At 41.2% G+C, this 17,591-nt stretch overlaps 1 protein-coding gene across 4 annotated transcripts in view; it reads right to left on the bottom strand.

Moving 5' to 3' along the window:
* Positions 1–17,591, bottom strand: part of LOC140476952 (uncharacterized) — a 121,326-nt gene that overhangs the window by 84,168 nt on the left and 19,567 nt on the right. For 3 of the 4 annotated variants that reach the window (XM_072569973.1, XM_072569972.1, XM_072569975.1), the window contains exons 7-11: positions 11,321–11,341; positions 7,976–8,137; positions 6,978–7,013; positions 2,298–2,369; positions 1,376–1,420 (exon numbers count right to left, since the gene is read on the bottom strand). In XM_072569973.1, the coding sequence (XP_072426074.1) occupies positions 1,376–1,420; positions 2,298–2,369; positions 6,978–7,013; positions 7,976–8,137; positions 11,321–11,341 (336 nt within the window). The remainder of the gene's footprint in view (positions 1–1,375; positions 1,421–2,297; positions 2,370–6,977; positions 7,014–7,975; positions 8,138–11,320; positions 11,342–17,591) is intronic. The other variant, XM_072569974.1, reaches the window with a different exon arrangement.

Genomic DNA, 17,591 nt, shown 5'->3' on the forward strand with positions numbered 1-17,591 from the left:
AAAAATTCCCAGAAAGTACATTACAGCACAAAGGATTCCTCGTGTAATCACGAACAGGGTTTGTTATTTGAATATTTTAGATGGAGTGTGTGATGCTAACTTCTAAGTGTTCCAAAAGGTGTAAAGTTTGGAGTTCCCATTGCTCCCATTGGTGGCGTCTTCATATCACTCCTCCTTCACTGTGATCTTCCCTGTGTTACCCCCAACTTCACCACCTGATACTGGGTACAGGCCTGTGGCCGATGTGCTGATGCTTCTATGGATTAAAGCAAGTTTTGTCACAGCCCATCTCTATGTGTATGGCAAGGTCATATTGTGTTCTGACAATCACATCATTTTTATCATTTTTCTTACTTGAAGTAAGAGCGTGTAATCAGATTTCCTTGGGTTAGTATTCGGACTACTCGTAGAGATCATATCTTCTTATTTTTCCCTTTTTTTCCTTTTAGAGTGAAATGGCAAAAGGACTACTTTAAAAAGCAAGGACTGCTTATTGGAAAGCAAGTGACCAACACTCATTGTAAGTAATGTTTATACTGCTGTTTGTTCAGGCAGTGGGGAGGTCCAATAACAGATGAGCTGGAGCCAAGGAATGTGAATTTATAAAGATTCAGCCAGCAACAAGTGGCTAATTGGTCTGGGGAATTGTGGCCAGTTTTGGTGACAAATGCTTTCTGTCTGCCAACAATATGCAATTGGTACACACGTAGCTAAACGCTTTGTTTTGATTTGGTGAGGAGCCACTGGACCTCCAGAATGGAAGGAGCTGTTCTTTCTTGAGTCTGAAGAAGGCCAATTTATTTCTCTCAACAGCTACTGTGGCTTTTAACCAATAAGTCAGAGAGTTTGTAATTGTGAACCAGTCACGCTTTGCTTCCTGAAAGCATGTGAAAATTCCTAGAAAAGGAATGTCAAATAGCAGCGAGTCCTGTGAAGAATCTTAGTGAATCCTGTGCATGAGGATTGTCAAATATATTCCCAGTCTTTCCCTCCACTCTTGACAACACTATTTACTGATGAGCCCAATTGATATTCCAGGCCCCTTTTCAGTCCCTTTCAACTCCAACATAATTGGAAGAGATTCTCCAACTGCTGGCAGGCTAAGGTGAAGCTTTGTTGATGATTAAGTTGTCCCAGTCACCATGTTTCTCACTGGCTCATATAATGAGGGCAAACCTGTTATGGACCCTACCCCTATATCTTTGAAAGTAGACATCTCCTTGTTGATTCCACAAATCAGCCAAGTACACATTCTGCAGTCAACATTCAAAGAATACCATGCAGTGAAAATTACTTTCCCTTTGAATTTTATGTAGGAGCAAAAATAGAAACATCGTTAAAAAATGCAGACCTTGTCTTTTTTTAAATCACTTACCACGCGACCTTCAGGACCCATTGGTCCAATTGGTCCTGGTCTTCCCTAATGGGAAAAAAACACAGCAATGAAAAATTATTAAGCATTAATATTAAATTCCCTGAAACAACAAATGAAATGAAGGTAAATGTTCAAGATCTATTACACATGACTACAGAAAGACTGGATTGAAAAGCTAATATTAGTAAAGAGGGCACAGAGACAGATGGGCAGGCATAATGTTTTTGGAAAGAGTAGGTTAAAAGGTTGCAATGAATTTTAGTTTGAATATAGTGAAAGGTGCATGGCAATCTTTGCAGAAGAGTGTTTGCAATACAGCCTTTGCAGCCCAAAAAGAACAAGACAACAGTTTTAATCACTATTGATCGAGATATTTTTGTGAAAACAAGGAAAAACGTATTTGAGAAAGACAGACAAATGTATATCCTTTCATGGTACTTGGATGTTATCAACAAGGCTAATATTTCACTGAACTAAATGGCTTACAAGGCATTTTCAAGGACAATTAAATATCAACCACATAGAGTTCCTGTAGAGTTCCCAGAGTTGAGAATACTGTTGTAAAGATTGCACTTGAGCTTTCAGGAGATCAGTGCTATTAAGAGGAAAGAAGTAATTTTTAGGTTACAAAGAAACCAAGCATTTCTTAACAATGCAGGAAAATAAAAGAAAATTGTACACCAATTGTACACCTGAACATTAGAGGACATTGTGAGGTCAAGGATATCAAATGGTAAAGGAAGTTGCCTCATGCAGTTATCAAAGGAAAGAAATGATGTGCTGCTTGTCTTGTTAAGTTTCATGAAGAAACTGTGAGAAAGGAATCAATAAACTCATTCCCCTGGTACAAAGGAAATTTGAAAGAATTTCCTTTGTAAGAATACCAACAATAAAATTTCCAGGAAAATCACATGGTACTTACATTTATTCCAGGAAGGCCTGGCTTTCCTGGTTGTCCTGTGAATCCGACATCACCCCGCTCTCCTTTCTGACCCTGAATTGGATCAGATCGAGATGTTACCTAAGTCGGCTGTTGGTACTTATTGAATATCCCCATGAACATGTGCAGCCAATATATCTCACTGGTAACATTACCAGTGTTAGTGTTCTATGTGACCTATGGATTTTAGGTGATGGTTTTGCAAACAAGGGAATAGAATGAAAATTTCAACTTAAGAAACAAAATGAAGACTAGAGGGCTGAGTGGGAGCAGTAAATCATTGATTTATTTTATAGATGTTATACACCTGAAGTATTGACTGATCCTTTTTTATCTCCACGAATCTGTTGAGTATTTCTAACATTTCTGTTTGTATTTCTGATTTCTGGCATCAGCAATTTTTGCTTGTATTTTACGGAAGCATCAACCAAAATGGGATTATCTATAATGTGTGAATGGTATTTTGTCTGCATATATTCCTTTTATCCTGATCCTTTCTGTAGCTGTCATGTTTACCATAGGGTGAGCAAGGCCACAGAGAATTTATTGGCATAAAAATCAAACAAGATAGTTTTTCTTAATGTTCTACTGTCTAAAATGTCTTGATCATTCTATGAATAATTAAGAGAAAGACAAGAAGTCAATCCAAAACTGGATACCTAACTGATCACTCTGCATTTCTTTTTATTTACTTACTTGTTTGGACATCTTCTTTGTCTAATAAAGAGCTGACCTCGTGTGGGGCACTTGCACGGTAAAGAAATCTACATCATGTGTGGCAGATGGAGTTTAATTCAGATAAATGCGAGGTGCTGCATTTTGGGAAAGCAAATCTTAGCAGGACTTATGCCCTTAATGGTAAGGTCCTAGGGAGTGTTGCTGAACAAAGAGATCTTGGAGTGCAGGTTCATAGCTCTCTGAAAAGTGGAGTCGCAGGTAGATAGGATAGTGAAGAAGGCATTTGGAATGCTTTCCTTCATCGGTCAGAGTATTGAGTACAGGGGTTGGGAGGTCATGTTGTGGCTATACAGGACATTGGTTAGGCCACTGTTGGAATATTGCATGCAATTCTGGTCTCCTTCCTATTGGAAAGATGTTATGAAACTTGAAAGGGTTCAGAAAAGATTTACAAGGATGTTGGCAGGGTTGGAGGATTTGAGCTATAGGGAGTGGTTGAATAGGTCAGGGCTGTTTTCCCTGGAATGTCGGAGGCTGAGGGGTGACCTTATTTAGGTTTACAAAATTATGAAGTGCATGGATAGGGTAAGTAGGCAAAGTCTTTTCCCTGGGGTCGGGGAGTCCAGAACTAGAGGGTATAGGTTTAGGGTGAGAGGGGAAAGATATAAAAGAGACCTAAGGGGCAATGTTTGCACACAGAAAGTGGTAAGTGTATGGAATGTGCAGCCACAGGAAGTGGTGGAGGCTGGTACAATTGCAACATTTAAGAGGCATTTGGATGGGTATATGAATAGGAAGGGTTTGGATGGATATGGGCCGGGTGCTGGGAGGTGGGACTAGATTGAGTTGGGGTATCTGGTCGGCATGGATGGGTTAGACCGAAGGGTCTGTTTCCATGCTGTACATCTCTATGACTCTATCTATTTTAGTGATTTTAGATGAGACACCTGCAAAGTGCAGCAGCCTTGGGATGAACACATGACCTCTGGTTCTCAAAGCTCTCCACTACTGATGTTTGCCAGGCCTCAAATCTGGGTTTACAGCAACACTCAAAACGCACACAAGCACAATCATGCCTTCCAAAGATCACAATGCCCAGGAAAGTCCAATTACAGGAACAACAATTGGACAAAAGTTGTCCTTTCCTCCTCCCCTACTTAGAATGGATGGAATTGATGAAGGCTTCCTGATGAAGGGCTTTTGCCTGAAACATAGACTTTCCTGCTCCTCAGTTGCTGCCTGACCTGTTGCGCTTTTCCAGCAATACACTCTCGACTCTAATCTCCAGCCTCTGCAGTCCTCCTCACTTTCACCTAGCAGAATTGGTGAGGAGCCATCCCTCCAGCCACAGGCTGGTTCCCCCTCATGCTTGCAGCAAAGAGGTTCATAGTGATCAAGGCTGTCATGCTGGGATGAGGATGTAAGGCCATGAAGTGATTGGAGCAGCAAGACCCAAACGGTGCTGGGGGAGCAGATTTGGGTGGAAGGATAGGGAAGCAAAACCATGGAGAGGTCATGGGAGCCAGGTCAGGGTTTTGAAGAAACATGAAGTTGCAAAGGAGAGGGAAGAGCTGTAAGAGTTGGGCTGGGGTGGGAGAAAAGGGGCTACATTGGAGATTGGGGATTTGCAAACAAGGACAAGAGATGCTATCGGGAGAGGAAGTTGAAAAGCCGAATGATGGACTGCAAAGAGGATGATAGAAACTTTTATAAAGTTCTTCCCAGGACATGGGCATGTCTAGCTTGGCCAGCATTTATTGACCATCCCTAATTGCCCTTGAGAAAGTGGTGGTGAGCTGTATCCTTGTAAGTCGATCCACTATGCTGTTTGGAAGAGAATTCTGGATTAGTGGTGCTGGAAGAGCACAGCAGTTCAGGCAGCATCCAAGTAGCTTCGAAATCGACGTTTCGAACAAAAGCCCTTCATCAGGAAGTTACTTGGAAGCTGCCCGAACTGCTGTGCTCTTCCAGCACCACTAATCCAGAATCTGGTTTCCAGCATCTGCAGTCATTGTTTTTACCTGTTTGGAAGAGAATTCCAGGATTTTGACCCAGTGACACTGAAGCAACAGCAGTATATTTCCAAAAAGGATGTTGTATGATTTGAGGGGGAGCTTGCAAGTGGTGACATTCTGATGTAACTGCTGCCCTTGTTCCCCTAGATAGAAGCAGTCATTGGTTTAGAAACTGCTGTCTGAGGAGCTTTGGTGAATTTCTGCAGTACATCTCGTTGATTGCATATATTGTGTCTGAGAGCACAGTGGTGGAAAGAGTGAATGTTTATGGATGTTGTGCCAACCAAAAGGCTGCTTTGTCCTGGATGGTGTCAAGCTTCTTAATTGTTGTTGGAGCTGCACTCACCAAGACAAAGAGGAAGTGCAATCTTTAACTTTTCAACGAAGAAATACCCAGCTAACTGGGGAAAACTTGAACTACGATCTTAAAGAATTTCTTCTGAATGAATGTGCATTAAATAGTAGTTGATATTAATGTAGTGAACACTACATCAATTGAATTATTTAGGATTAGTTTTATTTCATCATGATTTACATTTAGGTATTACAACTTTTTAAATTGTCTTGTATATGAGGAAGTTTTAAAATTCTCCTTCTCTGTGACTCCAAATACTGACTCATGTCAACACAAATACGCAATGTCCATCCATCACCGAAGAAAGGAATTAATGAGATTAATAACCCAAGCAAGTCAAAAATTAATCCCAAGAAAATCATAATGACAGCTCAAAAAAAACCTGGTCTGCAGAGATTGATTGATATGTTTAGTCAGTAGCTCAGTTGACAATTACAGTGTCTCATAGCCCATGATCTCGGGGCTGGCTGATATTAGTGAACACTACATCAATTGAGTCATTGAGTATTAGTTTTTTTCTATTAGAAAAGATTCCCTACCGTGTGGAAACAGGCCCTTCGGCCCAACAAGTCCCCACCGACTCTCCGAAGAGTAACCCACCCAGACCCACTTACCTCTGACTAATGCACCTAACACTATGGCCAATTTTGCATGGCCAATTCACTTGACCTGCACATGTTTAGATTTTGGGAGGAAACCGGAGCACCCAGAGGAAATCCATACAGACACGGGGAGGATGTGCAAACTCCACACACACAGTTGCCCGAGGCTGGAATTGAACCTGGGTCCCTGGTGCTGTGAGGCAGCAGTGTTAACCACTGAGCCACCGTGCCATTTTGTTTCATTATGATTTATATTTAGGTAAAGGATCTTGTATACTAGGAATTTTTAAAATGCTCCTTCTCGATGACTCCATATATGGATTTCAAACTTCATTGGTTTTACAGGTCAGGCCATTCAGGCTGAGGTGGATGGGATGAGATCAAGGGTTGCCAGATCATGAAGCCAATATATCAAATTGACATACTGATGCTATAATGTGGTATCTAGCCAAATAATCAGTAAGTTATTTTACTTATCGAATGAAAAATAAAAATCCATGGCAATTTCAAAACAGTTGAATTTTCAGATATTATTGGTTTTCAGATAACTAGGTTTGAGATATTGTCCCCATTGTGAAACTGACAGGGTGGGAGAAAATAACAAGATAGATCACAATCTCTTTTTTTCTAACAACCTCTCTGCTCCTCCAGAGATAGAAAATTAGGGCAAAGAGTTCTATGAGTTCAATTTTCTTATTGGATCATTCACAGACCAAAATGGAATGAGGAGTGAATGCTTGTTAAATTCACCTGTAAAAAAGTTGAAATTGTATTGATCATGTGACATATAAAAGGACAAGATATTCAAAATGTTTGCTGGAATTATTTGGCATGTTTTAGAGGATTTAAGCCAGTCAGGAAAGTATTCCTGCATCAATAGTTTCTCATGAGATATGTTTCTTCACTATGATCAAGTTTAGCAATATTAATCCATCTTTCATTAATTACATGATCATTCTTGATATAAAACTTCACACAGTCGAGTAACCTCTTTTAAAAAAAAAGCACTTACAGGAAGACCTGGTTTACCAGGAGGACCTGCTACACCCTGTAGGAATAAAATTAAACAAGATCAACTTTACACTGATGGAAATACATTTCTTTCACATTTTAATTATTTTCAGGAATTAATTTTGTGTCCAAATGAAGAATATTAGCCATGTAGAATACTTTCCCAAAATCAATCACCCAGTGCGAACACCAAATATTCTTTAATCAGTCAAGTGTAAGGATGTGATCAACTTGACATGGAATGTGTTCATTTCAGAAACTGATTTGAAGGTAGCTGCCTCTGTAATGCAACTAAGTCAATACTCCACTGAAATTTGCTTCCCTGCTCCAAACACATTGTGACAGTAGCACATTAGACCTCCTTACAGTCTCCCACTCAATTTTCTTCAGGCCTCAAAAATTGTATTTTTGTGTTTTTAAAAACCAAGTTTGATATCATAAAGCTGGCATTTACTGATTTATCTGTCCTTCTCTCTTATGAATCATTGTTTTTCATATTTTGCTGATATGATTTGATCTTTTGTCTTGGTTTTCCAATTAAAGGAAATTACAGTTAATCAATGTGAGGGAAATGGTGTTACCAGACCTTAAACTGGTTCAATGGTCCACTTTCTTTCATGTTCACAGATGCTCATGGTAGACAATCATTGACAAATTCACGCAATGGGAATTATAAGCACATTCTCAATGCAAATATTGACACTATTTCCGGGCTTTGTATCCAGTTTGGATTGGAGATTTGATCAAATTCTTTTACAGTAGGTATTGTGGAACCTGCAGATAAAGGGCCAGATCTATAGTAAAGCCAGGTGATTGACTATATCATACTGTCTTGTCATCAGAGAAAATGAGTGCTATCCATTGTACTGAGCGCTGCAAAACATATTTGCAAAGTGCTTCCATTTGATCTCAAATTAGATTGCATGGTCCAAACTGCAGCTCCAGAAAGCAGTGCAAAATGTTTCTAAGTTTTTGCAATTATTAAGCTTATAGACTTACATCAAGTCCAGTTTTTCCATCCCGCCCAGGCGGGCCTGCAACCCCTGGAGATCCTGAAGATCCTGGTACTCCTGGTGGACCCGGTAATCCTGGTGGTCCTGGTAATCCTGGTAGACTTGTTTTTCCAAAGTCAGGTCTTGGACCCCTGAATACAAAATCAGGCTAAATGGAAGAAAAAAATTGTAATTAATAAACATCCTATGTTTTTAGAAGTGAGTGCATCTTTAAAATCTACCAATGCAAGTATGCCATAATTCCATAGAAAGCCCTACATTACCAGTCTACATATAGGAAATGGTGAACACTGAACCTGAAGAAATGTTAAAATGTCCTGACTCCAATTAGGTTTGCATCCATTCCATTTGAGTCTTTAAATTTGCCTGAAGAATTTCATCCTCAACGCTTTAAGGGCGTATGAACCTCACAACGTTTCACTCAGGAGAATTCATTAAGGCAAGCAATTTCAACATGACTCTTGAGCAGACTTCTTCTGATGGTCAAGATAACAAGAATAGAAAGTAGGATAAATGCACAGCTTTTAAGGACTAAATTATACCAGTTTGTTGCTCATTGCTCATTGTGATATTGTTTAACAACATTCCGGCTGAAACAAGCTAAATGCCATGTTACATTTTTTCCAACCAACTATTGATCAAAATTTTCTCCAATCTCTACCATGTATGATGTATTAGCGTTCATTAGCAGAGGGATTGAAGTCAAGAGTCGTGAGGTGATGTTGCAGCTGTACAGGACCTTGGTAAGGCCACATTTGGAGTACTGTGTGCAGTTCTGGTCGCCTCACTTTAGGAAAGATGTGGAAGATTTGGAGAGGGTGCAGAGGAGATTTACCAGGATGTTGCCAGGAATGGAGAATAGGTCGTACGAGGATAGGTTGAGTGTGCTAGGCCTTTTCTCATTGGAACGGCGAAGGATGAGGGGTGACTTGATAGAGGTTTATAAGATGATCAGGGGAATAGATAGAGTAGACAGTCAGAAACTTTTTCCCCGGGTACAACAGAGTGTTACAAGGGGACATAAATTTAAGGTGAAGGGTAGAAGGTATAGGGGGGATGTCAGGGGTAGGTTCTTTACCCAGAGAGTGGTGGGGGCATGGAATGTGCTGCCTGTGGGAGTGGCAGAGTCAGAATCATTGGTGGCCTTTAAGCGGCAATTGGATGGGTACATGGATAGGTTCTTAAGCTAGGACAAATGTTCGGCACAACATCGTGGGCCAAAGGGCCTGTTCTGTGCTGTATTGTTCTATGTTCTATGTTCTATGTGGGAGTATTAAAGGAGGCATGAACGTTTAAAGTTCCTTTAAGCAGAGCAATTTTGATTTTCCCAATAACTTCAGTTCAGCAAGGAAGAAGATTTCAGGAATAGGAACAACCTCCAGGTTTTATTCAGTACGCTAATAAAATGTTTCATTCAAGTCTTAAGGGAAATTGTAATCTTTGGTTTGATTGACTTCTCAAAATCGGTGATGGGGTTCAACAAAATATTTACCCCTCACATATTGTGCATGGTAATTTCATACAATGAAGAATACACATTAATTGTGCAAGCATTTGACACATTTCTTCAAGCAGATCAACCATTTCATTGCAAATCTTTCACTGACTTTACAGATCATCATGCAACTAATTAGCGAGACAGTACCTCGTCCTTTTGGGGTCTTTTGGGCATCAGCATTTCAAATTGTATCACTAACTACAAAGTTCCCACAGAGTTAGGGAACATTTTGTCTTGTGTTGTATTTCTGTATGTGTCCATAAAGTTGAATGATTGTGTAGGCCTCGCTACATTCACAGACGTATTTTGTTTTGCTGCATATAAGGTTTCATATCATCTGCATCTAACTGCAGTTGTCTGTGTGATTTCCTACCTGGATAACAGTTCATATTATTTGTCTGTGAATTATATTTTGCATCACAGTGTATTTCTTAAATATCTAGATGCATGCAGGTCTCTGAGTGTCTCTGTTTAAAAGGGAAATTTTAAATCCCATAAATTAGGGTTAGGGTCAAGTAAAATTTTTAAAATCTCAAACTGCCCACAAACAAACCTCATTTCAAGTTTAATGGAGGTAGGAAAGAGTATGGGACCAATTAACTTCCAGGATATTTCTTAAGTCTCTATCTTTGAATTTCCTTCCCTTTACTGAATCTTAATGCTTTCACTAATTGATAACTTTTCATTCTGTGGCATGGCAACTAGATATCCTCATATCTCTGGGAAGAAACATATATTGTTTTAGAATACCTGCAGTGTGGAAACAGGCCATTCGGCCCAACAAGTCCACACCGACCCACCGAAGGAAAACCACCCCCCTATATTTACCCCTGACTAATCCACCTAACACTACGGGCAATTTATCTTGGCCAATTCACCTAACCTGCACATCTTTGGACTATGGGAGGAAACTGGAACACCCAGGGGAAACCCACGCAGACACGGGGAGAATGTGCAAACTCAACACAGACAGTTGCCCGAGGCGGAATTGAACCCGGGTCTCTGGCACTGTGAGGCAGCAGTGCTCACCACTGAGCCACCGAGCCGCCCCTAAAGTGTCAAAACTCATGGAGTCCTTCCTGTACCATTAAGAATTCTAAATATGACAGGTTAAGGTAAAATAACAGGAGCATAATTACTTTCTTCTCAGAATAAAACTAATATTGCTTCAAAAGGAACAACAAAACGTGAAGTTTACTTTCCTCCCATTGGACATTGGTTAATGTGTTTCATGTAAAAGTACAACATGGGCGGCACGGTGGCACAGTGGTTAGCACTGCTGCCTCACAGCACCAGAGACCTGGGTTCAATTCCCGACTCAGGCAACTGACTGTGTGGAGTTTGCACGTTCTCCCCGTGTCTGCGTGGGTTTCCTCCGGGTGCTCCAGTTTCCTCCCACAGTCACAAAGATGTGCAGGTTAGGGTGAATTGGCCATGCTAAATTGCCCGTAGTGTTAGGTAAGGGATAGATGTAGGGGTATGGGTGGGTTGCGCTTCGGTGGGTCGGTGTGGACTTGTTGGGCCGAAGGGCCTGTTTCCACACTGTAAAGTAATCTAATCTAATCTAAATGTGATATCTTTCTGCAGCTGGTATCTGTTTTTCTTAACTAGGATGAATTTTCAGAGAGATGGATAAAAGAGATACTGTCTCCTCAGTCTAAGCTATTTGAAATGTAATGACAGTTCTACAGCACATGCAAGAGACTAAATGAACTAGTGCTAAGGGGATTGTATCAAATAATTTGCATGCATTCTATTCTATGGATGCATGCAAAAATCATGATGCAACAAGAAAAGCTCACTGAGTCGCACATTATCAATTAGAATTAATACCTCGGAATTAGGGATAATTCTCTAAGGGGAAGGAAAATGGGAAAAATGTTAGTACATTCTTAACAGTGTGAAACGTGTTTACTTCTTGAGATAAAAATGAAGAAAGTTTAAGTATAGTCCTGAAGTCAGGAACAATCAGCCATTTTGTGTTGATTCTCCTATTAGAAGGCTACTTCATTGCCTTCCATCCCTACTGTCTCCAATTTATCCTATTAACAAAGTTTTAAAAGTAAAATTTAATACATCACCTCTACAGACAGCCTTCATTCCTGGAGACCTATTTCAGACAACACAGATGTCTTATGTGTCTTCCTCTTTTAAAATGCATTTATTGGATATAGGCAACACTAACTAAGCCAGCATTTATTGTCCATCCATAGCTACCAGTGGGCAGTTAAGAATCAACCAGACTGCTGTGGGTCTGGAGTCAAATGTAGACCAGATCAGGTAATGATGGCAGATTTTCTTCCCCATCAAGATATAAGTGAAACACATGGGTTTTTACAGCAATCAACAGTGGTTACATGATTGCCACTAGACCAGTACCCTTTGCCCAGGTTTATTTTATTGAATTCAAATGTCAACATGTTCTGTAGTGAGGTTTGAACCCATAGCATTAGTCTGAGTTTTAGGATTGCTCGTCCAGTGACAACACTAGTATATTGCTGTCTGCCTCATAAGGAAATTCAAGCTTTTGGAAAGAAAGACGGCTAGTTGAAGGTTGAAGGAATAAAAATGATTTGGTCACATTAAAACACAAGCAAGCCTCTGCTTTGAGAATCTGATTGTTTATCTGATTGCTTGCGCTTTCAAAGAAACCTGCTGGACTATAATCTGTGTGATTTTTAACTTGGTCATGGGAGACTGATAAGCAAGGTTAGATCTCATGGAATACAGGGAGAACTCGCCATTTGGATTCAGAATTGGCTCAAAGGTAGAAGACAGAGGGTGGTGGTGGAAGGTTGTCTTTCAGACTGGAGGCCTGTGACCAGTGGATCGGTGCTGAGTCCTCTACTTTTTGTCATTTACATAAATGATTTGGATGTGAGCATAAGAGGTATAGTTAGTAAGTTTGCAGATGACACCAAAATTGGAGGTGTAGTGGACAACGAAGAGGGTTACCTCAGATTACAACAGGATCTGGACCAGATGGGCCAATGGGCTGAGAAGTGGCAGATGGAGTTCATTTCAGATAAATGCAAGGTGCTGCATTTTGGGAAAGCAAATCTTAGCAGGACTTATACACTTAATGGTAAGGTCCGAGGGAGTGTTGCTGAACAAAGAAACCTTAGAGTGCAGGTTCATAGCTCCTTGAAAAGTGGAGTCGCAGGTAGATAGGATAGTGAAGAAGGCATTTGGTATGCTTTCCTTTATTGGTCAGAGTATTGAGTACAGGAGTTGGGCAGTCATGTTGCAGCTGTACAGGACATTGGTTAGGCCACTGTTGGAACATTGCATGCAATTCTGGTCTCCTTCCTATTGGAAAGATGTTGCGAAACTTGAAAGGGTTCAGAAAAGATTTACAAGGATGTTGGCGGGGTTGGAGGATTTGAGCTATAGGGAGAGGCTGAACAGGCTGGGGCTGTTTTCCTGGAGCATCGGAGGCTGAGGGGTGACCTTATAGAGATTTACAAAATTATGAGGGGCATAGATAGGATAAATAGACAAAGTCTTTTCACTGGGGTCGGGGAGTCCAGAACTAGAGGGCATAGGTTTAAAGTGACAAGGGAAAAATATAAAAGAGACCTAAGGGACAACGTTTTCACGCAGAGGGTGGTATGTGTATGGAATGAGCTGCCACAGGAAGTGGTGGAGGCTGGTACAATTGCAACATTTAAGAGGCATATGGATGGGTATATGAATAGAAAGGGTTTGGAGGGATATGAGCAAGGTGCTGGCAGGTGGGACTAGATTGGGTTGGGATAACTGGGCGGCATGGACAGGTTGGACCGAAGGGTCTGTTTCCATGCTGTACATCTCTATGACTCTATGAAACAAAATTAATCTGAGAGCTGCCAAAGCTGGAACAGTCTAAAACAATAGAATATTGGGTGTATAAGCTAGATGGGTATATTCGCTGCTTGCCTTGTTCCAACACAAACTACCTTTATTTTAACCATATTCTCTCCCTTTCTCTCTTGTCATACTGATGTTGATAAAGGTACTGTTCCACTCGCAACTTCACAAAATTGCACCTCAACAAAATTTTCACAGTTAACATGCAGGCTGAACAATGAGGAGCAGATTTTTTTGATTAGGTCTGATATGTGGTGGAGCTTTTCCCTGCTCTAGAGATCTTCAAAAGTTCTCTGAGTTCAGCTTGAAGTTTAAGATAAAGATGAATATTCCTGCCTTCATTTTCTTTGATGTCTCATAACATTTGCACCATCACTGGCCTACCCACAGCTGGATAAACTCCTTCTCTCTGACCCTCTAGTAATGCTGGTGACAAGGGATGAATCAGCGTATTTAGCACTGAGCATTATCAAAGCACAAAAGTTGTGATATTTGGGTTCTGATGTATTCCACCAGACTGCATTTGATGTGTGTATTTTACACCTAACTCCATCTTCAAAGGTAGAAATCATAAAAAGCAATGAAGAGATGGCACAATGGATTACCACTCAACATCCCACCAGTTATTTACCTCCTGAGTGGACTAAAGGATGTTAATAGTTATGGCTTCATCTTTGATCTCCCTGCTTAGATGAGCTAATTTAGTGTAGCCCAGTGATCAAACATACAATCTTCCAAGGCTATCCAGGTCATCAGATAATGTATTTACAACTGAGAAATTAGAGACCCTTTTCTTACACTTGTACTGAGTTCCTTCTTCATGGATGCCATTCAGCAGTGGGAAAGAATTTAGACTCACTCATACCTGGGTTAGTTTGTCAAATTGAACTTACATTTGTCAAGATAAATCACAATGCAATTATTTTAAAACAAGCGTGTTGGTGCAAACTATCCTTTCGAAGCATGAACTCTATCAAAAACAAATGCCTTCCTTTAATTGGAAGGAGTCTACCTTCCCAGTGGATCAACAGATTGACCCATATCGGGTCAAGAAGCTCTCAGCTTTGATTCCCAGTTTGTTTTACATTAGCTGAGTAACCTCTGAACTATGATTCCCACTGCTAACTGCTGTTCAGCAACCAAGCTGGACCCAATATGTTCAGCAACCAAGCTGGACCCAATATATAAATGTCAACATTAAGACCAAACTGTGATGCTTCTTTATTTTGTTTGTATAACAGAAATACTTTCACTTATATAGCACCTTTTACAATACTCCACAGTTCCTTACACAAACAATGTGCTTTTGAAATCTTGTCCATGATAGTCACTGCTGTTGTAGAGGAAAGATCTGATTCAAGAAGTACCAAAGAACAACTAAGTCCTTTACAAATGTAATCCAACATAAGTCAATGGCTTCAGGAAATGAGTAGGTTGTGCAGAGGAGAAAGTGCAAAGTGTGGTGGTGGTGGAGAGGGTTGGGCAGGGAGGGGATGGAGTTGGGAATTTAGCGTGGCATGGTGGCTCAGTGGTTAGCACTGGTGCCTCACCCAGGTTAGATTCCAGCCTCGGACAACTGTCTATGTGGAGTTTGCACATTCCCCTAGAGTCTGTGTGGGTTTCCTCCGGGTACTCCAGTTTCCTCCCACAGTCCAAAGATCTGCAGATTAGGTGAATTGGCCATGCTAAATTGCCCGCAGTGTTCAGGGATGTGTAGGTTAGTTGCATTAGTCAGGGGTAAATATAGGATAATAGGTAGGGGAATAGGTCTTTGCAGGTGACTCTTTGGAGAATTGGTGAGGACTTGTTGGGCTGAAGGGCCTGTTTCCCCACTGTAGGGATTCTATGATTCTATAGGAGACAGGTGGTGAAGGCAAGTAAAACAAAGGCAGTGGGGCAAACACTTCTGCGGGCAAAAAAAAATCAATCCATTGAACCATAGAACAGCAAAGGTGCAGATTCAAATGTATGGGGCAGAGGCTGGAAAATGGCATTGAGGAGTCAGGTCATTATCACGTACAGAGGATCAGCTAACTAATGGAAGACAAAGAGTTGAGATGAGCAGTGCATTATCAGGATGGCAACCTGTAGCTGGTGGTTTGCAACAGGGATGAATGCTGAGGTCACAATTATCTATGATGCATATTAATGACTTGGATGCCAACTTTGCAGATGACACAAAATAGGTGGGAACGAAAAAGGTGAGGCTAACAGAAACCGTTTGCAGCGGGATACAGGCAGATTAAACTAGAGGTCAAAAATAGCAGATGAAATGTAAGAAATTATGCACTTTGCCAGGTAGAATAGAGGAGCTGAATATGATTGAAATGAAGAAAGACTGTAGTAATCTACAGTACAGAAGGATTTGGGACTGCTCATGCTTGAATCACAAAAAAGTCTAGCATCCAAATTCAGTTGGTAATAGGGAAGTCAAATTGAACGTTGGCTTTTATTTCAAAGAGAATGGAGCCTAAATGTTGGGAGGTTTTGTGAAAGTTATACAGGTGCTAGTCAGACAATAGCTGGAATACTGTGGAGAAATTTGAGCCGCTTATCTGGTATTAGGGTGGTAGTACAGAGGTAGTTTACTAAGTTGACACCCAATATAGAGGGACTGTCTTATGAAGAGAGGTTGAGTATGTTGGGTTTCTATACATTGGAGTTTAGAAGAATGAGAGGTCAATTATCAGGAGGCACAGATCTAAGGTGATTGCTTGAAGGAATAGGAGAGACATATACAGCATAGAATATAGAACAGTGCAGCACAGTACAGGCCCTTCTGCCCATGATGTTGTGCCGAGCATTTATCTTAATCTAAGATCAACCTAACCTACACCCCCCCCTCAGTTTACTGCCATCTATATGCTTGTCCAGCAGTCGCTTATAAATGCTCTTAATGTCTCTGAGGAAAAAGCGATGACTGCAGATGCTGGAGACCTGATGCTGGAAAAGCACAGCCGGTCAGGCAGCATACAAGGAGCAGGAGAGCCGACATTGAAGAGTCTATGCTTGAAACGTTGACTCCCCTGCTCCTTGGATGCTGCCTGACTGGCTGTGCTTTTCCAGCACTACAAGTTTTAACCCTCATGTCTCTGACTCTACCAACGCTGGCAGTGCATGCCACACACCCACCACTCTCTGTGTAAAGAAACTACCTCTGACATCTCCCCTAAACCTTCCTCCAATCATCTTAAAATTATGACCCTTCATGACAGCCATTTCTGCCCTGGGGAAAAGTCTCTGGTTACCTACTTTGTCTAAGTCTCTTATTACCATGTACACCTCTATCAAGTCATCTCTCTTCCTTCTTCTCTCCAGTGAGCCTGAGCTCACTCAAACCCTCTTCATAAGACAAGCCCTCCAATCTATGCAGTATCCTAGTAAATCTCCTCTGCACCTTATCTAAAGCATCTACATCCGATAATGAGGCAACCAGAACTGGACACAATATTCCAATTGTGGTCTAACCAGAGTTTTATAAAACTGCAGCAAAACCTCACGGCTCTTAAACTTAATCCTCCTGTTAATGAAAGCCAAAACACCATACACCTTCTTAACAGCCTTATCAACTTGGGTGGCAACTTTGAGGGATCTATGTACATGGCCCCCAAGACCCCACTGTTCCTCCACACTGCCAAGAATCTTGTCTTTAACCCTGTATTTAGCATTCAATTTTGACCTTCCAAATAAATCACTTCGCATTTATCCAGGTTGAACTCCATCTGCTACTTCTCAGCCTAGCTCTGCATCCTGTCAATGTCTTGTTGTAGGCAGCACTGAGGGCTGTTGCAGGCTACAACACCACTGACACTGGCAAACTTACTAACCCACCTTTCCACTTCTTCATCCAAGTCATTTATAAACACCACAAAGAGCAGAGGCCCGAGAATAAATCCCTGCAAGACACCACTGGTCATCGACCTCCAGGCAGAATACTTTCCATCCACTACCACTCGCTATCTTCTTTTGGAAAGCCAATTCTGTACCCCGATAGCCAAATTTCCCTGTATCCCATACCTCCTAGCTTTCTGAATGAGATTACCATGGCAAACGTTATTGGGCTAGCATGGTGGCTCAATGGTTAGCACTGTTGCCTCACAGCACCAAGGGACCGAGGTTCAATTCCAGCATTGGGCTTTGCATATTCTCCCCGTGTCTGTGTGGGTTTCTCCCAAGTGCACCGGTTTCCTCCCACAATCCAAAGATGTGCAGTTTAAGTGAAGTGGCCATGCTAAATTGCCCATAGTGTTCAGGG

Source organism: Chiloscyllium punctatum, chromosome 5, assembly GCF_047496795.1.
Source record: "Chiloscyllium punctatum isolate Juve2018m chromosome 5, sChiPun1.3, whole genome shotgun sequence".
NCBI classification, from domain to species: Eukaryota; Metazoa; Chordata; class Chondrichthyes; order Orectolobiformes; family Hemiscylliidae; genus Chiloscyllium; species Chiloscyllium punctatum.